The 21,276-nt window shown below is 37.5% G+C and overlaps 3 protein-coding genes and 2 long non-coding RNA genes across 5 annotated transcripts; 2 read left to right on the top strand and 3 right to left on the bottom strand.

The window, feature by feature from the left end:
- Positions 1 to 65: 65 nt before the first annotated feature.
- Positions 66 to 5,131, bottom strand: LOC113723994 (ATP-dependent Clp protease proteolytic subunit 6, chloroplastic-like). Its single transcript, XM_027246948.2, has 10 exons — positions 4,865 to 5,131; positions 3,746 to 3,957; positions 3,576 to 3,652; positions 3,300 to 3,372; positions 2,106 to 2,307; positions 1,948 to 2,013; positions 1,598 to 1,738; positions 1,190 to 1,243; positions 761 to 853; positions 66 to 597 (listed from the first exon to the last, which is right to left on the bottom strand). The coding sequence occupies exons 1-10, from the start codon at positions 5,129 to 5,131 to the stop codon at positions 550 to 552; spliced, it is 1,233 nt and encodes a 410-aa protein (XP_027102749.1). The 3' UTR covers positions 66 to 549.
- Positions 5,132 to 7,717: 2,586 nt separating this feature from the next.
- Positions 7,718 to 11,119, bottom strand: LOC113731307 (uncharacterized). The gene is made up of 3 exons (XR_003458521.2): positions 10,666 to 11,119; positions 8,724 to 8,964; positions 7,718 to 7,982 (listed from the first exon to the last, which is right to left on the bottom strand). It is a non-coding gene; the product is annotated as an uncharacterized lncRNA (long non-coding RNA).
- A 717-nt stretch (positions 11,120 to 11,836) lies between these two features.
- LOC113731306 (BURP domain-containing protein BNM2A-like) lies at positions 11,837 to 13,467 on the bottom strand. The gene is made up of 2 exons (XM_027256488.2): positions 13,022 to 13,467; positions 11,837 to 12,827 (listed from the first exon to the last, which is right to left on the bottom strand). Exons 1-2 carry the CDS (start codon positions 13,076 to 13,078, stop codon positions 11,919 to 11,921), a joined length of 966 nt encoding a protein of 321 aa, XP_027112289.1. The 5' UTR covers positions 13,079 to 13,467; the 3' UTR covers positions 11,837 to 11,918.
- A 4,167-nt stretch (positions 13,468 to 17,634) lies between these two features.
- Positions 17,635 to 18,727, top strand: LOC113731305 (uncharacterized). The gene is made up of 2 exons (XR_011841135.1): positions 17,635 to 18,020; positions 18,207 to 18,727. It is a non-coding gene; the product is annotated as an uncharacterized lncRNA (long non-coding RNA).
- A 683-nt stretch (positions 18,728 to 19,410) lies between these two features.
- On the top strand, positions 19,411 to 21,171 carry LOC113722454 (uncharacterized). Its single transcript, XM_027245758.2, has 2 exons — positions 19,411 to 20,554; positions 20,721 to 21,171. Exons 1-2 carry the CDS (start codon positions 20,501 to 20,503, stop codon positions 20,994 to 20,996), a joined length of 330 nt encoding a protein of 109 aa, XP_027101559.1. The 5' UTR covers positions 19,411 to 20,500; the 3' UTR covers positions 20,997 to 21,171.
- Positions 21,172 to 21,276: the final 105 nt, after the last annotated feature.

Raw genomic sequence — 21,276 nt, 5'->3', positions numbered from 1 at the left:
GCTTAGTGCAAGAAATTAAGAAGGAAGTTCTAATTAACAGGGCAAGAAAATCGCGGGCCTTTGAATGCAAGAAAGCACGTCACTTTTTGACTTATGACTTGATTCTGGTACAAACAAGGCAGAGCAACTTGAAAAGAGTCACTTGCTGTACCAATAAGCAAAGATGTTTCATTTCACAGCTTGCCAAGTTCTATTCTTACGCATAACACGTCGTACAGGTTAAATGATTCACTAAGGATCAATTGGTATCACAACAACAGAGACTCATTCCACGACTTCGACACCATACTGAAAGAGTGGTAAAAAAGCAAGGAATTTCAATAAATTTTGCTGGGGAGAGTTGGCAATTTAATGTCTCAGTCAACAAGATGTTCCAAAAAGGTTGCAAAACAAGCATTGCCTGGCACCTGCTAAATGGCACATGTCCAATGCCATGCCGTGCCGCCACTTTGCTCGTGCAACATCAAGCCTTGCTATGCTCTGCCGTTTTTACTAGCGCAAGTCACTGTTTGGAAAACATGCTATAGCTCCACGTATCACGTCTACGTTTTAGTATTCTGTTTCTAAAACCCCATCAATTAGACCAAACTCCATAGCCTGCAATAAAGATAGCCATGAAGAAATGCTACTTTTGCTAACAAATGTGGCAGCTACAGTAAAAATAGCCGATGTTCTCAAACTAATTCCACTTAATGGACAAAGTCTTTTAATAATTTGTGTAATATAAACTAAAAGAAGAGGACAAAGCTAGCAGCATTACCTCAGAGACAGATAAGAAACGATCCCTTTCAGTGTACTGTTGCACTTTCTCAAGAGGTTGGCCAGTAAAACTAGCGTACATTCTGTCAATTTTCTGCATTACATAACAATTTAAGGAGTGAAGAACTATAAGTTGACAAGTAGTAGAAGTACTAAAAGAAATTATAACAAGTCTGGGATCGCAGATAAATATCATACTAACAGAAACCCAGCCTAAGCAATCAAAGTTTCATTGACATCAGAGGAGAGATGTTCTATACAAAGAAACAACAAATTGGTTGTTGGTTTCTGTTTTAACAACATGTTGGTATACCAAATCAGTGTTAAAACACTGATGGTTCCAGCAAAGAAGCTGGAAGAGCCAATCATAAACTGAAATAATTAGTGGAGAACGTCAAAGTAAAGAAGCTGATTAGGAAAGAAAACTGACATGACGAGATTGAACTGCTTCATTCACTTGGCGCCTTACATCCTCCACATGTCCCTGCAAGAAGAAATAAAACCATTTGTGACGGACAGTTGATCAATCTTGCCAAGCATAAAAAATGGTTTCTTTATGTCAAAAGAAGCTAGAAAAACGGTGGTTTCTTTGTGTCGAAATAAAGATCCGCCAAAGATAAAATAACCTATTTATCATCATTCTGTACCATCCTGTCCTTTCCTTCTAGGAAATGAAGTTGAATAAGGGAAACCCAAGAGTAACAGAAAGTTGGTGCACACACCATTGCACTTTATAAGCTATTAAATTTGTTACTCATTCTCTCTCTTTTTTAAGGTCCATCAATGATGATATTTACTCCAAAAGCAGAAAAAATTGAAATAAAGAATGGCATTGTACCCCGCATCCACTTTGTGGTTGATGTATCATAATACGTGCATTTGGCATCGCATACCGCATGCCCTTTTCTCCACCAGCAAGCAGCAGCGCACCTTGGCTTGCAGCAACTCCAAAACATACTGTACCGACCTTAGGCTTTATCTGAGACAAAACAATTGCCAAAAGAGAAGCTACGCTTGTAAAAGCAATGAGTGAAGACATTAAACCAACTGCAAATCTTCTAATTACAAACTCTTAAAAAAACATCGAAAATTCAAGCATAATATGAGCTTTACAGAGGAGAAAAGGCATGCAATATCAATCAAAGTATAAAATCACTGACAGAACTTTGAAAGAGTAGTTATGCCTACCCAGGACATGCAATCATAGATTGCCAAGACAGAGTAGGTGCTCCCTCCTGGGCAGTTCAGATACATCTGATATGCAGAAAATGCAATACTGGTTATCAATTATTCATGTCACTCTACTAAAATTTTAACTTTATGGTTGATAGGTAATATAACATCACCAAAATATCAGTATCTTCATCAATAGTGGCCAGAGTCACGAGCTGTGATATAACTTGTTGAGCCACCTGAGAAGTAACTGGCTGACCAATAAAGATAATGCGATTCCTAAATAGGACAGTAGAGAGATCCAGCGGTCCCCCTGGTGTCATTACAGCCGGCATAATGGGAGGGTTCCCTTTTTTGGCTTCTATAGGACCATAACTGTAGGCGATGAAATATCATAAGAACATAGTGTCTCAAAATCAAGGAAACCATTCTTCACGTAAAAGATGAGCATGAAAAATCTAAAAGAAACTTTGGATACTGTCCATGTCAAATCTGCACCACAAACAACCAATCACAGAGAATTAAATTGTCTTTAGTGATTAAGTGATAGTAAAGATACTAATGTTAGGCACTTTTAGAACAAATATTTCAACGATAAGGTGTACTCTGGTCCACTACAACGAGTTTTGAGAGGAAGCCCTGAAGCAAAATTCAACAATATCTACAAAGGAACATTTCATTATTGCCACCACAATTATTTTCTAGACACCACTTCATCGCAGATGGAGTTCCTTTTTTCACCCTAGCTAGTAGCTAGGCAAAAATAGCCTAGACATATATTTCATGTGGGCATGTTCAAACTTAATGTACATTTTGCATAATAACAGCAGAATGCTGGATATTTGAGATGGAGACAGCCACCTTATTAGATCAGTACAACAGTCTTGTATCTACTTTGATTTCTCAATAGTTGAAAGCCCATGAAATGTGGATGCTTTATGCCCCAACCTCAGAAAAAAGAATGCCATAACTTTTTCTTCCTCAGACAATAAGCATAAGAAGGCTGAAATTTTTTAACTTAAAAAAAACCCCTAAAAAAATGATGGTATTAATTAGATAGGAGCAAAATCGTCCTTATGTTACACCTTTAATAGTCAACAATACTAAATTGTGCATGAACATTCGTTCCTTAAAGAACAATCCAATCCCTTCATGAGATTCATAATAGTGAGTTCATTTTGTCCCAAACACGCAGAAAATGAATGAAACTTAACTGCTCATAAACACGTGCAACATTTGAAAAAAAAGAAAACTGCAAATGAGTCCTATATCCATAAAGACACATTACACACATGGAAATGAGCATACATTTAGAGTAGGGACTAATATTTGTAAGCTTAATACAATACAAGGAGACGATAGACAACCTGGAATTCGAGCCAGCACAAGGATCATTCTGCTCATGCTTTAACAAGAACCCGTTTGTTTTACTAGATAATCCTGCTAATTTACCAACAACGTTGTTAAGAAACTGATTGGAACAATAATGAACAAATGTTCCTAAAACCAAATAAGGACCTGATTGTATTGGGAAAGAAGACAAGAAAAGAAAATGAAAAGATAGTACACTTCTTTCCCCAATGGGTATTAAAAATAATAAATAATTTAGGTTTATTATCAGTTCAAAAATATCAAACACTTACCAATTGCAGATAAATCAGCACAGGGATTGGGCAGAGCAGATGGTAAAGATCGCTTCTGATTCCTAAGAGAAAACAATCTATAAACAGAATTGAAATTATCAAAGTAACAATAAATAAGTGCAGCTTTGAGTATCAGTGTGTGTGTCTCTGTATTGTGAATTTGAGGATACCCGTCAAGGGATGACGCAGCTAAATACGGCGTCGTTCTCGGTGGATAAGAGACTCTGGGTGAACAAAACGGACCTGCAATTGTTGAAGCCACCATTTTTCTGATTATGCTCTCGCAGTCTGTGTCTATGCAGGAACGAGAAGCAGCAGAGGAGACGGGGCTGCGTACCAGGCAGCCTCGACAAGGTTTGAAAGGGGATAAGAAGTAATCAAACTAAGAACTGGGCATCTTCGCAAATAAACGAAAGGTAAAGGACTCATGACGATAATTAGTGTCAACCATCGCCAATAAAACATTTAAAATCTGTTAATCGAATGAAACCATGTAATTAGTTGGTGAGTATTTGAAATTTTATTAGGCTTATAAATTGGAGTGTATGTTTAATAAGGTTTTTTTTTCCTAAAGAAAAGAGGTTATTGGTAATTTTTGAAAATTTTATTTTAGTTATAAAGGTGAGAGAAACTACTTAAATGTGAGGGTCAAGAAAAGATGAGATGGTTGTAAAATAAGATTAGTAAGTAATTGAACATGATGAGAAGACTTAGATATGTATAGCGGTAAGAGTCATATAACTTTTAAAAAAACCTAGAGAGTATGGAATATAGCATTACTATTCTTTTTTTTTGTAATAAAAATATTTGAGTAATGTAATTAAGAAAGAGTAAATCTTTTTTATACTGAGTGTGTATACACTATTATAGTTGAATGTATGACACATATGTAAAATTTGGATTTTAAATTCAAATTTAAATTATGTGTCATGCAATAGTAAAAATGTATACACTTTCAATGTATAGAAAGTTAATCCATTAAGAAAACTACAGAAGCCAATATTTTCTCTAAAAGCCACATTTATTGAAAAAAAGAAACCACATATAAAATCCTATCAAAGTATTGTGCCTATTGCCTTCTTTTTCTTCTTCTTTTTTTTTTTTTTATCGTTCGTCACTATTTTATCTATATCTTACTCTATCCTAATCTATCGGGAGGCTCAACTGGACCTATGAGGGACAGGTGGGGACTAAATCATCACCGGATCAAACGAATGCACTACGCACCCGTCTGAATTTTTTAAAAGAGTCACTTATTGTGGCAATTAGTGGGAGGCAAGATTTGAAACCTTGAACTCCCACCCCACTAAGGCCACCAGCCCATTGTTGTTGGAGAATTGAATCTCATACGGCTTCTTGACCGGCATCATCCTTCCAATTTGTACTGCGATAATACCAAGCATAGAGTGCAGGTCATCATCCTCCGAATTTGTACTGCCATAATACCAAGCATAGAGTGCAATTTGAACGGGTCCAGAAAGTGCTCCAATACCATTGGGAATCGCAACGTTGTAATCAAATTTGAGTGAAGCATAACATAACGCAAACAATACCATTGAGCAAATTAGCAAGCGATATGTACTTCACACTCGCCCAGTCTGGGTTCGGTCCGGTGGTTGTAGCCCAGTTGGGTGAGAGCCACCAACCAAGGATCGAATCTCAATCGTTAACATTGACCGATGATGTTGGGCAGCCTCTCGCGGTCACGCAGTGGGATTAGTTGGGGCGTACGGTAACCAGTCCTTGGCCCCAGATATCCACTGTGATGAAAAAAAAAAAAAAAAAGATATGTACTTCACACTCTTTTTTCTTGATCACATTTTTCATAATTGTCAACGGTGAAATTTAAATGCTAACATTCAAAAGCATGCAAATTACACCAACGAAGATAGACCTTTGCTTCTCGGCGTGCTAGACGTGCAAGAGTAACGCCAATTACGATGGCAGTTGCAATTGTTCCAGTCATGAGCAAATAAATGATCATTTGCCTTTCCCACCAATCAATCGGAGTGAACAAAGAATAATGTGAGAGGTAGATGGCCTCTATACCATTGATGGTCGAAACTAAGATGATTTGAGATTTTACTTATGAAAGACCATAAAATATCCACATTGCACAATTCAATAGAGTCACAATATAAGGGTTTGATCTGAATTCCGCAACTGATTTTGCTTTACATATTTTTACGAATGTTGGGACGGTCGAGAGAGAGGTCGAAAGATATAAACGTTTCCAATTATCCCAATAACAGTCCTCCTTATCGAATCGATGTTCACCATCTTTGATACCTTTCAAGTGTGCAAATGTGACGTTTTCAACTGGAATTTGATAAAAATCTGACCCTAAAAAGAGATATAGAGCAATTGAAGCTACGATAATTTAACCTTTGAAGATATGTGCAATTGCTATTTATAAAGATGTAAGGTTTTCCAATTCTCTATAAAAAAAAGGAAATTCCAATTCCAATATGAACGGTTGTCAATTACTGATATTTTCCATACATCATAATCATCTGACTCATAACTACAGTTTGACTCGTAAACCTAATCCGATTGTAATTTGTACATAACATGAATATAGGTATTTTCACTTGGCCTTTTAACCTTGGGATACGCAAATCTTTCTATCATGTGGCATGAGAAATTTCTAAAATTATGATGATTTTTAAAAAAATTCTACAAAGGGGGCATTTTTTGTATGAAATTCCGTCCAGGGAGTCTTCGCATTCAGCAAATGCGAGCTCAAGAAGCTCGCATTTGCTGAATGTGAGGTCTCCCTGAATTTTCCTAGCAACCAAATCAAAAAAAAAAAGAAAAAAAAAAGAAAAAGAAAATAGACCGCACATTTGTTAAATGCGAGGTCATATACCTCGCATTTAACAAATGCGAGGTTCTCGCCCAGGCAACTCAGCTTGCATTTAGCGAGCATTGTGACGTAAGAAGCCCCTGGTCCAGTGAGCGTGAGCAAGCTGCAATTTTACATAAAAAGGCTGCTCAAACAATTGACATAAGTTAGAAGCCGTGCGTGTTTCATCATGCTAGTGATGAAACTGGAGCCAAAATTCACTATTTACCATCTTCAAATTATTTTCAAGAACATGAATCTAGATTTTGCCATGATTTTTCTTTTTGCTTCAGTTCCAATGCAGGCCTTCCCTTGCTTTTATGATTTCACTGCAAATTATAAAATGATTTACAATTTGCAATGAAAATCTCTACAAATTTTACTACCTAAGGCTGTAAATTCATCAAAATTGGAAAAAAAAAAAAGATCCCATAATATTGCCATTAATACTTGATAATAATTTGGGGCAATAAATCTTAACCGAACTAGTATGCTTTCGGCTTTATTGTATCTCACATCCGATAAAAGCGAATTCCTAAAAAATTATATTCAAATTTTTTTTTAATTAGGAGCACACAATCATTTTTGTTCCGCAACTCCATTTTATTGAGGTGAATATGGAAGTGTGAGAGCTAGCCGATCAATCAGAGTTTTTGATCGCCTTTTGATGGATGGTGGAAACCCGGTTTTTGCATTAACATTTATCATAGAGGAATAAATCCTTTTTATTTTAAAACTCACACGAGTTAGAAGTTAACAAATGTGAGGTCTCAGTACAAAATTTTATGTACTAGTAATTCTTTGTATATAAATAACCAAAAAGTTATATTTCTTATAGATTAAAAGATTTGATAATCATACGGTTGAAAACACCTAATTTTATTATTAAATAATTTTGTAAAGAAATAACTATACATGTATAGTTTTTTATGCAGTTGGAAACAAGCTTTGGCTTTGTGTTCAGATTGAGGTCCTCACATTTGCGAAATGATTATTTATCAAATGATTATTATGTGATTATTTATCTTATAGATTAAAAGATATACTTTCCTATAAATGCAAAAATTATAATCACATAATAATCATTTTCAAATTAAATGAGAAAAAATATTCCCAAACCACATATATTTATTTCACTAGGATATTTGAAAAACATTTTATTTGTTTATTGTAATTTATTATGATTAAATATATATATAAATTTTTTTTGGAAAAATTTTGACAAAATCTCCCTTTAAAAGTGGACTAAACTCCCTGCCAGCAAACCCAAAATAGACAACATTTAATCCAAGCAATATTTCCAACAACTTGTCAGCCAATAATCACAAACCACTGCAAAAGCACAAGTCTTTAGTGAATTAAAAAACAGAAAAAGTAAAATCAAGTTAAACATCCAACATTCCACAGATTAAAAACAAAATGCAAGCAAATCCATGTACAAATAATATAGTGATCCTAATGGTGCAGCTTCAATCGTCATCTTCATCTGCAGCTCCACCCTGAGGTGGAGTAATGCCTAAATGATCATCTTTACGTGCCAAGCGAGTGTCCATTCTCTGCAACTGGAAAAATAAATTAGAATTAGTAGCACAAGACTATGGTACAAATATTTTAGTTAATATTTTAGTAGTACAAGCAAATGTGATACATGCTTGTCTTGTATACATATTTTTAGTTAATATTTTAAGTTAATATTCCCTCTAACCCCCTATACATTATTACGCATCATGCCAAAATGTTATTCAAGAATTCCTAATTAAATTGAATATAAGTTTATTAAATACATGCTTATCTTGTTTTATTTAACGTTTCCAAGCACCCCCCTTTCGAGTCCATATTGTAGCCAATTTGTCTTATTATACTCTTAAGGCAATCACTAACCAAAAACACCCAAAAATATTTTAAAAAAATTTTGACAGAGTCTCCCCTGTAACTGGGCTAAAACTCCCTGCCAACCAACATAGGCACATCGATTTTCAAACAATTGAGAAATATGAGATAATTTAGACCACTACAAATACGGTAGAATAATGTGATATACAATAATTTCTTATAGAAGACAAGCAACTGTGATATTTTGACAAACCTACAATAATAATATAATGTATATAGTAGAATGTGAAACAACAATAATTTCTTATACTCCCCTGTCCTCCTTGAAACATGCAATTAAAAAATATACTACAGTAGAGGGTCTCACTTTACATTCATGAATTCACCATAAAACGAATCCAAGCAAAGTTCAAAAAATTAGAACATTAATATGACTACAATTAAATCTACTTGTAAACTACATGACTTACCCAATGATTTGCCTCAGATTCTGAAGATGCACTTGTGCGGACTTGATCCTAGTGGTACCAATCAAAGCCTCTTCAAGTCTCCTGGCTTGTGTCGAAAACTTTGTATGCACCTATATGAATATGATGGAGATCACAGAAAACCAAGATAAGGTACAGAGGATCTGGGGTGCAATGAGGGATTTGTTCAGATGAACCACCTCGTTCCCGCAGATCTTGCTTGTTCTGATATACCTTTTTGGATCTGTTCCCCCAATTTCAAAGAAAATATGCGTTGGTAAACTAAATAACATAGGTATAGAAAACATACATATAGAAAATAAAAATAGTTCCACAAAGGGGGTTACTTTGGTGTCCTATTCCGACAAGGGAGGTGTTCGCATTCTATAAATGCGATCTGTGCTAAGTTCGTATTTCTCATATGCGAGTCTAACAGATTATGCTCTTTACCAATTCCTTCACACATATTAACAACTTAAGAGTTTATATTTATCTCATTATTTGTTCATCCTTTGTAAAACTCTTTTTCCTTTCTCTTGATGCCAAGGAGTAAATCATGATGATTACCTTTTCTTGTTTTTATCTTTTTTTCAACAATTCTATAAAATGCAGATGTAAAAACAAAAACAACCAACCATAATGTTTTCACAAAAATAAAATAACAAACAAAAATAAAGAAAGGTGAGACCTCACATTCACATTTTTTGTTTTTCAAAAAGAATTGTACATGAGTTGTTCTCTTAACAAAATGGAGTTTGTTTTTAAGAACAATAGAGTTAAAAATAATAATATCCTCCATGAAGAAAAATTTGAACGCTAAAATTTCTTATATGAAAGCTTGGTATGATAGAAGAAGAGCTATTGAGCTTGTTTATGGCATTTCGGGTGCCAATTTTGTTGAATTACTCAAGTATGTGGAAGCATTTGTCCAATTAAGTAATATTAGTCTATACTTAAAACACCCTTGTTGCAGAAATTTTTTTAAATTCGTCATCAAATTGGAAATTTCTCAAACACAACTTACACATCAATATAAATAATTACAAAAATATTAATAGAAGATTGTGAAATTTATAAAATTTATAAGAGGTTCATCCTCATAAAATTTATAATTAATGGTATCTTACAATTGGAAGCAACATAAAATATCTCAGGGTCAATACCAGAATGATTTGAAGGGCCTGATATTTGACAACCAGACCCCGGACATGCCCGTGCAGCATCCATTATGCAAAAATCCACTAACAAATCATATTGCCAACATGGAATTATTTTGGTGGTCAGTTCTGTATGATTTCTTAGGTCAACTTCATAGACTCAAAGGGCTAACTTCGTTGATGTTCAATGAATTGAAGACTAAATGCAGATTTACAAGAAGACACCATCATAGAAGACTAAGCATGGCAAGCAAACAAGAGACCAACCGAAACAACAACAATGACCAATAAATTGCCAAATCAGAAAAGCCACTTCAATTCGGAAAACAAAAAAATGCTTCAACAATGCTTGTAGCTACCAGGCAGGTGCCAGGACGGCAGCTAATACTTCTTCTTCATTTACTCCTGAAAATTGACCCAGTTTTTTTAATTTTAAACAGTTTACCTCTTTACTATTTCTATGACTGCGACTTCCACACATTCTTCAAATGTTTTTCTCTCTCTCTTTCTTGAGTGAGTGATTAATTGTCATCTGATAATTAATTGGCTATCATTCTCAGTGGTTTTCTTTTTGCATTTACGTTTACTCTGGCTCTGGGGTGCAGTGGGTCGTTTGACCCAAGGGTTTCCCCTCCAAGAAGATATTTCCTCAGACTCACCAGAAAAAATGGAAAAAGCAGCACAACCCACATGATATTTGCATCCAAATTTGACATCAAATATGAATTTTACGTCGGATTAAAGTATTAAATAAATATAAAATGCATAAAAATCACAAAAGTTCATACCTTTTATGCTGTTTGTGCGCTACAAAGCACAGCCACGAATTTGAAAGCCATTTGCGAAGGGAAAAGAAAATGTGCAGCGCAATGGGTCACAAAATTGGTTGGGGATGACTGCTGAGGCAGAAATGGCAGCTGGCTGGCGTGCAAATGGCGTCTGGTGGAAGCTCAGATATCTGGTGGAAGGTCAACAATGGCGGACAACAACCGACGAGAAAGAGAGAGAGTGAAGGATTTCGGGCAATTTCCTCTTGGAAGCTTGGACTGGTGTCTAGCTAAGCAAAGACAAGAGAGAGTGAGCTGGATGTGCAAAGTTTCGTTCCAATTTCTGCCGCTCTGCTCACCGATTTGAATGCCGAATGTTTGATGTAAAGAACGGAGCTCTGTTTTTGGGTTTAGGTGAAAGAGACAAAGTAATGCCAGGACCCCTTTTTTTTTTTTTTTTTTTTTGAATTTCAGTTGTTGGAAAATTCACGGAGAGTTCGCATTTGACAAATGCGAACACCCTTTTTACAGAATCTCGTATACAAAATGTCTTCTTTATAGAATTTTTTTAAAAATCATCATAATATTAGAAATTTCTGCATGTGGCATAACATTGCTGTTCAACGCACCTTCATATAAAGATCAAATTTGAGATAAAAAAAAAAAATGATGATAGATTTGTCTAACACCAAACCGTGATTCAGATTTCAGACTAACAACAACATAAAAAGTAAAGGCAAAAATAAAAAAGCACAAGTGACTTTCAAATTACTAGAGTACCATTCATAAATCGCCTCTTTCAAATTACTAAGAGTTGTACAATATTAACCCCATTCTTTGGACTGATTGCTTATCCGCTCGAAACCAAAATTTTTTTTTTAAAAATAATAATTAAAAAAAAAGGAATAAGGAAAAAAGCACTTACCACTGTGCTATCAGCGTAAGCTCGATTAAAGTTTATCATTAATTTCTTAAATTAGTAGCAACTGAGAATCTCTAACAATTACTCAGCACAGAAGGATGCAACTCACAGATGTAGTTAGTAGAGTAGTTATCTAAACAACAGCACCACATAGATTTTTGCTAATTTCCCCAGTTCTGAGTTAGATTCCTGCAGACGATGAAATTTGCTAGTTGGCCGTCGCTTCAAATAAAAACAAATACAAATTGGAACAAAAACAAGCCTTGTGGATTTGCACAACAGGTAGATTTCATTTCGGGAGAGTACTGGGATTAGCACTCCAAACATGTAGAATTTACAAAACTGGCTAAAATTAATAAACAGGAGTCGATGCAACCCACACAAGATTATTCTCTGGGAGAAAATGGCAAATAGGAGAGCCTCCGGGCACAGTTTTCAGGACACGAAATGCTAAATGATTAGGGTCCCAATCCGAGGTATCCATATGACAAACAGCTGCAGCATCCACTCTTCCTCCATTCTCGCCCACAAGCGAAACCTTGAGAAGCTTGTTATCCTTTTTAGTATGGCAGTAGAAGACTGCGTAAGGGTAAGGCAGAACATGACATGCTACCATTCTGGCAGGCGAGATCACTCGGGGTTCATCCTGGATTGTATAGTTCTGCAATATGCTAGAGGTTTGTTCTGTTAGGTGATTCGTAGTTACAACTTTCAGTGGGGCTTTTGATCCCAGGATCTCACGTGCAGAGTCAAGCATGGATTCCAGGGACGTTGCGCAAAACTTGGCGTCCTCTGTTGCTGATTTGAATTCGCAGTGGCTCAGTGTATCTATCATCGCTTTGGCTTGGCGGGAGTCTTGGGAAAAGGAAAAGAGATGGAGAAGATACGGCAGTTGGGACGATGAAAATGGAATGGAATCAGCTTCTTCTCTAGACAGTAGAGGGGGTCTGGCAGAAGGCTCTACGACGGGGAAATAGATTGGAATCCTGTTCCCAAGTTTGATCTGTTTGTCGGTGAAGAAAACCTTTACTGCAAGCTCGTACATATGATCTTTATCCGACGACACAGATGGACTCATTTGATCAAGCTTTTCAGGCACTCCGTTTGCTACATGCTTGCGGCCGGGATTGTCGCTGTCTGGAGCGTAGATTGGAGCATTAAGGTTGTGCCTGGTTGTTTGTAGCATCTCGTGCGTCTCTTTATGATCATGAACATTTAAGGGTTCTTCAGCAATTTTCCTGGCTCTACTGCCACAAACACACTGCAATCGAATTCAAATTGATCAAAGTCATGCACACGCTTCAGATTCTGTAGCAGTATGAGATTCATAGCATAGCAGAAATTAGAACGAGCTGTATTGGTGGTAAGAAGCACTTCTCAACCATCAAATACTTGCAAAGCAATAAAGTAGTAGTAGACTAGTAGTGTTTTGCATGGCAGAAACAGAAAGATTACCTCCAAGACAACTAAAGCGTGAAAGATGAAAATGCAGGAATGGAGTCCAGCGGCCATGTCTGCTTTTCTGTTAAAACTTCCTTTACTTTCTCTGTTGTACTCGTGGAAATGAAATTGTGAAAAGGAAGCGGTACTGCACTGCTAAGTTTTTTCTTTTGACCATTACTTATAAATAAGAAAAATCTTGAAGTTCGTTTAATACTAGTACATCTTCTGCTGACCAATTAAGCCAAAGTGTAAGCTTTAAATTAGTGGGAAAATGGCATGAGCCACATGGCTACTACTAGCTCAAGGCAAACAAGTCGGTGACTCATCATCAGAAGCTTATTTTGCAATTCTTTCACTCCGCTAACCTAGCACTTATAAACCCTAAATCCGGGAGGAAATGACACTTCAGAATGAAATGAGAAATTTTTTTTTTCCCTAGGTAAGTCGGGAGAAACTTATCGGCCAATCGAATAAAAGTTCACCTATAAAGAGTGACTTAAAAGACCTTCTATATCTAAATAATAGATACAAACATGAAAACTTTAAAAAAACCAGGAAGTGATGATCTATCTTATCTTTTAGTTCAAATGCATCGAATGAGTTGAGTTGTATGTTGGATATTGTAAATAAATCTATCTCCGCAATTGTGTCCCTTTCTATGAGCAGGAAACCTGTCCTTACCGCTAGCGGATCAGAAGGGAGCTGATCAAAATTAAATGTTTTCCTTGTTGGTTTTCTTGAATTAAGGTCTCTTTCGGGGGCAAAAGACCAGCGGAACTCTCGTAATAGCAACCTGTAGCTTAGCTCATTCATGATTCAGCCAATGCAATTGTTGAATACCTGATTGATAAAATTTTTTTTTTTGGTTAGGTAACAACAAATCCAAGAAAGTGGACTTTTGGAAAGCATATAAAAGCTGAAGAGATCACACAAAGTATAAAAAAAAGGAGGACACTCTGTCTGGGTTGGAATGCATCTGTAGCGAATTTAGCATTTAGCAGAGCATGCATGAACCTGTCCTACAGCATACATTATTTTATTTTATTTTTATATGGAGTTGACCATTACGGCGACACGTTCAACGATTCTCTAACCGATGGGTGATGTTGGTAGTAACGAACGGAGGTGATGAGAGTTGACCACCGTGGACACGCTTCCGACTTCAATAATTTCTGTGTTCGATCGTACACTACAGCGTAAAATGGAGTCTCAATTCAATTCTGGTACTCGGAATTGTTGCAGGAAAATTAATTCAGCTTCACTCACATGATCATGTCAATACCGGCATCGATGCGTCCAAATTATTGCATTGTACATAAGTTTTTCTTTCTTATTTTGCTTAACGACGTAACTACTACTGCGTGCCCCCTGGGCATAGATCGGCTAGCTTCGGGACAACCCCAGTTGGGACCTGGGTCGTATGGTTGAATCTTGCTCACTACCGCTTCGAGACTCTTGGGGGACGGGGTTTCGGGGTGCAGTGGGGATTAGTCGGGGTGAATCCCGAATACCCCACTGTAATGACCAAAAAAAAAAACATAACTACTACTGCGTCCCTAATAAATATACAATGATGTCATATTGTGTTAGTGATTAGTCATGTTTTAGACTTGAAACGAATAGAAGCTCAAGGCCCTAGGGCTCATCATTCATGCCAGCCCGACAACTAAGACACCATTCATGAATCCTGTAATGAAACCAGTGGTTTTTTTTTTTTTTTTTTTTTTTTTGGGAGGAAGAAGAATGAACCGGTGGTTTACTTATTTGTCAACCCCTACCCCACTCTCTTCCTTCTTCCTTGTAGCTAAGGCCAAACACCGTGGAGTGGAATATTGATGATGGATAGAGTGCATCGATCCAACTGGCAGGCCCCCCTTCCTAGCGGGGTGTGATGGAGGCAGGCACGAGCGCCAGGAGTGGATTGTCTACCATGCAATTGCAGATTGGCGAATCAGATCGAGCTATGACAATATTGGCCTGGTCTCACTCGCTTATTGGAAATTAGTACATTTCTTTTTCTTCTTTTTGTACGTGTGATTGTGGGATGGAGTAAATTTGACATTTTAAGTGGATACCACCTTGTCACGTTAGGATTGTCGTTTTTTACTAAAAGAATATTTAAGACGCATTAGATAAGTCTTGTGCGACGAATAGATATTCCACAAGAGTTTCTAACCCGAATTGATAGGAACGTATGACATCAACTCTACTATCTCAACCAAGTCAACGGACATCTGGGCACTCTTCGGTAACTATTGATCAGCAGTTGAAAACTAAACTGAGGATTTGAACAAGAGATCTTCACTTTATTCCTTGTCCCCCTTGGCCGACAATTGAGGTTCATCCATCCATTTGAACTCTAACGGGCACCTCTCGTTGTGTCTGTGTATTCCATTTCCCCTGTTCTACCATTGTCACCACGCCAACAAACTGATGTACTTCGGTAAAGGTCAGGAACCAAGCTAGCCAATCTCAACTGGGCATCAATCCTAGGACAATTTTCTGCTATAGAGGCTGCAGATTTTCCTCGCACACACTTCGTTGTAACAAATTTTGATTGCATTTTTGCAGGGGGAAAAAGGGCAAAAAAAAAAAAAAGAACTTGAACCAACTTCACATAAAATCACAAACGACAGATTGATCGGTGATTACTGATGCAAGGATACAAAATGCTCTGCCTGCCAAAGTCATTGGCATACTTCAACGCTCGTTGAAAACGGATCAGTGGTTGTCGATGTTGTGACTTACATTAATTCAGAGTTGAAATCGAAGGCCGCTTTGCAGTTCGCATTAACGCAAAGTCAAAAGCACTTTTATCTGTCATCACAAAGTCTTTTAGATAAGCATGGCAAATTGATGGAACATCAAATCAAGTCTTACATTCAGAAGTTGCAATTTGCATCCCTTTTTCAATTGGCATAATAGAGTATTTGGTCGTTAATCTCCAATTGGAAGAAATCCCAATAGGCCGTCTTGCAATAAAATTCCCATCCCCACTCGCTCCTAGATGTTTCTGCACCTCAACTCAACTGGCTTCCAATCTTTTACATTTCTGAAAACCAGGGCAGAGTTGTTTTCGGAAGTGCACGTATTACTACGCAATAAACAACACACAACATTGGTGCGTGATATGGTCCTTTGATTGCCCTCAAAAAAAAAGAAAAAAAGAAAAAAAAGGTCCTTCGATTATTAATTACTAAAACAGAGAATAATGTGATCTCTGGTCTCACTAAAGTCCAGCGTCTGTGACCCGGATGCGGGCGCCCACCGACAAGGCTTCTCTTGACCTTAAATTGTTCTCCCCTTCGAAGTCAACTCGAACCTACTGATCCATGCCTCGTCTGGCTATGCATTAAGTACACCTTTTTCGACGGACAAATGAGAATTCAACATCTGGTTTGGTGCAATCAAGTACTGCTGAAATTCTTGGCGCCCCCAAATATTTTGTAGATTTGATTTAAACACTAGTACTGTCGATCTAGATAAATAGGAAGATGACAAAGGACTAAAGCTCAGCTACAGTTCCGGATAATTTGTAGGTTGACTAAACGACATACGCTATGGGTCCCCAACGCGTTGACTCTTAATTTGTCATTGATAATTCAAATAAAAAAAAAGTAGAAGTTATATAAAAAGAAGAAAAAAAAAAGCACTACTTAAATAGTTTGCATTGTATGACATACTAGTGACAGAAAATGATGTATGAGTCCATACATGATATATTTCTCTCAAAACTTGCACCGTTAGCTGTTAAGACTGAGAGAAGCTAATTAATAACGTTGAATCGATGGATAATATATAGTACATTTTCTTACGAGTGTCAAAGATCGATCAGCATTATATGCTTCCATTCCCCAGCTGTAGCTCAGGGATTTGCGTTGACTCTCTGTAAATCCCAAAAACAAAAAAAAAAAATCTGTGATTAATTACGGCCGGAAAGGCTAACTAACTAGGGAGTTAGGAGGGCATGCAGCATTTGCGTTCGAGGTTTTGTGCTGTGAACAATAAGATGCCTGCCATTGGCTACATTCCCCAGTCGAAACGAAAGACAGCCTGATTTCAATTTTCAAAGAGAATATGCTGCTGCCAAAGCCTGGTAACTGGTAATGAACGGTTATGTTAATCTGGGTGATGCACAGAAATCAACCAACAAATGTACGCAGGAAACAAGATATATTATTATTATTACCTTCCTGAGGTCGAAAGAAGACTCTAGTTTACCTTGCAGGCAAAAACACACAACTTTAAATCCTGTTAATGTGTCTTTCATGTATAGCCTTAACTGCTAGTATTTAATTCAAAGCAACTGTGAAGAAAAAAGAGGAGGAGAAGAAGAAACTAATTAGAAAAGATCCTTCTCCATTGCAGCTGATTACCAGGAATTTCAAAGGAAGGGGGAAAAGAAAAGAAAAGAAAAGATCAGGCGATTAACCTTGGCAATTGACTGTAAGTATATTTAATCTGTACCAGTTAACATCCACGTCCTAAGGACAAGTGGCTAAGCAATTATTAAGGAGGGACGTGGTTTGTTCTGCTTTTGATGATCTATTCAAATCGTTTAGTTTAAGAAGGGTCCAGGCTCGAAGAAGCTGCCGATTTGGCGTTGACCAACCACGATCCTGTATTATGTTAAAGAGTATATCTTTTTCCCCTTCTGGGGCGTGAAACAAGTCTGTACTACTTCTTGGTATAGCAACTACTGTGCATGCATTCTCTTCTGCCAATATTACGTAATGATCATGCTACATGTGGTCATGTGTTAATTAACCTGGACCACGAAGCACCCAATCGCCCCCGCCCAACCCATTTTGCTAAAGAAATAGTGGTGGTATTGAACTCAAATCTTGTGGTGAAGTACTATATATACAAAAGTCAGAGGAGCACAGTTTCCTTCCCCCAGATAAGTTGCAAAACAAGACTAGTAATTCAACTAGTATCTTTCCTAACTAATTTGAAGACGGAAAATATGAGATCTTGCTTAGTGATCCTCCTCTTCTTCTCAGTTGTTTCGGTAAGTGATTTGCTCTCCCTTTCACCATATATGCTTCCGTACTTTCTCTTTAACAAAAAAACATGCATCTACTCAATAGTACTTGTTCCTCGATTGTGCAAGTGTGATCAGGTTTCTTGTGATTTGTTACCCTCAAGAATCTACCACTGCACTACTAAGATCTTCTTAATTGTACATGATCATCAGCTTGTGTGTATTAGCGAGGCAGCAAGACACGGACCAGAGGATTACTGGAAGAAGATCATGCAAGATGAACAGATGCCTAAAGCACTCACAGACCTCTTCCATGAAGATTCATCAAGATCAGATGATCATCATCATCGCCGCCACTCCGATATCAACGTCCAGAAGCAGCCTGAGACTTTGAACATGAAGCGTTTCCTCACAAACTTTGATACGGCTCCCAATCTCATAATCTATCAAAACAAGGTTGTCATCCATTGATTAACGAAGCTCATCATTGTCGTCATCGTCATCGTCATCATATATGGGGCGAGATATTAGTATTACTTTTGGGCTATTACGCGCATATGTAGATTAGCAGCAAGTCAGGGCATTGTATATCTATTGCTGTAATGAAATCTAGGGTACGTATAGGATGAGTGTACAAGTATTAGGACAGCAACAGATAAAGAAGAGCGGCCATGTAGCCAGATTTTTTCGTTGCTTGCAGTGAATTTGTTATATATATTATCAACGTTCATCAATCGTCCTAATATGTTTCCCCTTGTACGTACTCTAGACTCATTTCTGTAGTTAAGAACGTTTAGCTTTTAGTGCACTGAGCTAATTCATCTACTACTTACTAATGGTTAGTCAGGGGACAAGTGCAGGTGCTATGTTCAAAGATGCAAAGCCAAATCTAAGTCGAACTAATTGAGATGTTCAGAAAATACGGTCAACTATGTCAATCTGTTTTGCTATCCTTGCAATTTATGTACATGTGTTTGTCTGGCTTGTGGCAAAGTAGAAAAATGCTGTGATTTTGATTCCGAAAATGCCTGCTCAACCTTCTGACTAGAACTTGGGAGAAAAGCATTAGCAGAATTACGTTGTAAGGTTCACCCAACCTCAATAACTTCAATGGTGTGTTTGGATGGATTTGGATTTCAACTGTCCATCCAAATCCCCTAAGTTTTTTGGTCTGTCGAAGGTTAAATAAATGCATTTTAAATCCAGTCAAGTTGAGATACTTAGTTATTTGACACTTCAACATCACTCTTCTCAAGTTGGATTTAGCTCCTCTTCAGTGGATATCCTCTCCATTTCCCACACTGCACGATTGGATGTACGATATGTGTTTTCATTTACTAGCAAGTGATATGATCGCCTTAAATTTGACTAATTCTAACCTTTTTCGAGCTATCCAGGTATTTTTTTTATGGGGTGAAGAACAGGCGGCGGTGACATTGTGGCCGCTGCTGCCGCCCCTGCGGCCTGCCGCTGCTGATGTCGTCGAGAAAAGAAACAGGTTCAGGCTTCAGTGTGCATTCTGTTGTGGGTTGAAGACTCTATATGGGTGAATTTGCGTGCGTGAGAGAGGCTTTTCTTCGCTGCCAACAGATAAGAAACGAGAACCAGAAGACTTGAGAGGAAAAAGGAGAATCGAAACTTCAATGTTTGACCCCTAAATTTTTCTGTTTTTGTTTCTTCCCCAAATTTTCTTTTAATTGCACTCTCTTTAGCGTATAGTAAGTTTTAGTCAAATTAAGGTACTCGGTGGACGCACATCTCCATAACTTCCCCAGAAGCAATATGAAAACATCTGAAGCGTCTGACCATCATCGGCCTCTGGGGCAAGTAGATTGTTCCTGTATTGACTTCCACCAATTTCTTTTCAAAAAAAATTCCAAAGATGATTACTCTCCACATAACTACAACAGTTAAAATCATCCAGGAGGACCAGGATCAAGAGCTATGGAGTTAAATTCCCAAAAAAAGGGGGGGGGGGGGCTTCAATTGGAGATTTCTCGTACATTAATTAGAGAAAATAAATTGAGATTTGCTCATAATGTCTAGTTTAAACTGCTGGTAATCTTGGTCGCCAAGATTATCTCTGGATATTCAGCCGTGTGCCAGATTTCCATTCCTTACCTGTGTTTCCATTCCTTATCTGTATTTGATATTCACGTGGATTCTTTCCCCCCGATGAAAACGTGCCTGGTGTAAAACCAAAATCTTTCTGCTAGCTTCTTTCATCCATTGAATGAAATAGTAAAATTAGTACGCACTATAAGTGCCTGGATTGTTACAATTGACGGCATTAATTTCTTTTGGATCTTTCAAATGAATGGCATTTATTGTCTTTCCAATTACAACGACTGCTAGAATAGAAGTAGAACCCATTCTCATCTTCTACTCAATTAGCAGCCAAAATCCTTAGGCCGGTGAGCCTTTAAATTTTCTCTATCTCGTAAACTAGGTTTCAAGAATAGCGACCCTAATTTGCCTTCAGAAGCAAAACAGGATCAAGTTAAGACATGACGACGAGACATCTCTGTGCCACCCCGGTTCTTCTTCTGACTTTCTTTTTGGTATGCATCTTAATCCTACCCATCACTGGCTAGGCACCCCAAGCTTTTTAATAATTCTTTTGAGATCTTCTACACGATCATCTCTGGATGGATATGCTAGTGTCTTCTTTTGTTAGCAGCATGACCTGTAAGCTTTTTCTTTGTTGTCTTGTGTGTTCTGTCTCAGGTTATCAGCAATACTACTCTCAGCACTGCAAGAAAGGACCCACAGGAGTACTGGAACACCGTCATGAAAGGGGAGGCCATGCCCCAAGTGGTTAAGGCCCTCCTTCCTCAGACTGCTGAATCTCACTCTGACCAACACCAATTCGTCAAGAATTTTGATGCTAAGGCAAACGTTATAATCTATCATACCGGTCAAGTTGATCATCCAGGAGAGAAATCTCCTGTCAAAGAAGTAGATGTTTCTGTATTTGAAAGAGCTGAAGCAACAGCTAATTAATTAGTCTCCTTGAGCGGTGTATGTATGCACAAGATGAATGAAAATTAGTAGTTTACGTAGACTTCAATAAGAAGATGGAAGCAATAGTCTGTTAAACCTATGCAACTGCCCGGAAAAACCATGATCAACTGGTTGTCCCTTGAAAATTTTGATTATCCAATCCGATTAAACCCGCTCTCTTGACTCTGCGACGTCTCTTTTCTTTTTTCTTTTTCACGATGTTTAACTGGTTTATCATCTGTTGCTTGAAATTGATCATATTTAGCGTAACATAGGAGCT

Source organism: Coffea arabica, chromosome 2e (assembly GCF_036785885.1).
Source record: "Coffea arabica cultivar ET-39 chromosome 2e, Coffea Arabica ET-39 HiFi, whole genome shotgun sequence".
NCBI lineage: Eukaryota > Viridiplantae > Streptophyta > Magnoliopsida > Gentianales > Rubiaceae > Coffea > Coffea arabica.
Note: the sequence above shows the minus strand (reverse complement) of the source record. Positions and strands in the feature narration are given on the sequence as shown.

What these genes read in the sequence shown, in the direction of transcription:
- LOC113723994 (XM_027246948.2), bottom strand. Translation starts at nt 5,131, where the DNA reads ATGGTATTGTTTGCGTTATGTTATGCTTCACTCAAATTTGATTACAAC. An exon ending in TAGTGGGGTGGGAGTTCAAG is followed by an intron (nt 3,958 to 4,864) that starts GTTTCAAATCTT and finishes CCCAGTTCTTAG; the next exon opens with TTTGATTACTTCTTATCCCC. An exon ending in TCTATGATTGCATGTCCTGG is followed by an intron (nt 1,739 to 1,947) that starts GTAGGCATAACT and finishes GTTTTGTCTCAG; the next exon opens with ATAAAGCCTAAGGTCGGTAC.
- LOC113731306 (XM_027256488.2), bottom strand. Translation starts at nt 13,078, where the DNA reads ATGGCCGCTGGACTCCATTCCTGCATTTTCATCTTTCACGCTTTAGTT. An exon ending in ACGCTTTAGTTGTCTTGGAG is followed by an intron (nt 12,828 to 13,021) that starts GTAATCTTTCTG and finishes ATTCGATTGCAG; the next exon opens with TGTGTTTGTGGCAGTAGAGC.
- LOC113722454 (XM_027245758.2), top strand. Translation starts at nt 20,501, where the DNA reads ATGACGACGAGACATCTCTGTGCCACCCCGGTTCTTCTTCTGACTTTC. An exon ending in TTCTTCTGACTTTCTTTTTG is followed by an intron (nt 20,555 to 20,720) that starts GTATGCATCTTA and finishes GTTCTGTCTCAG; the next exon opens with GTTATCAGCAATACTACTCT.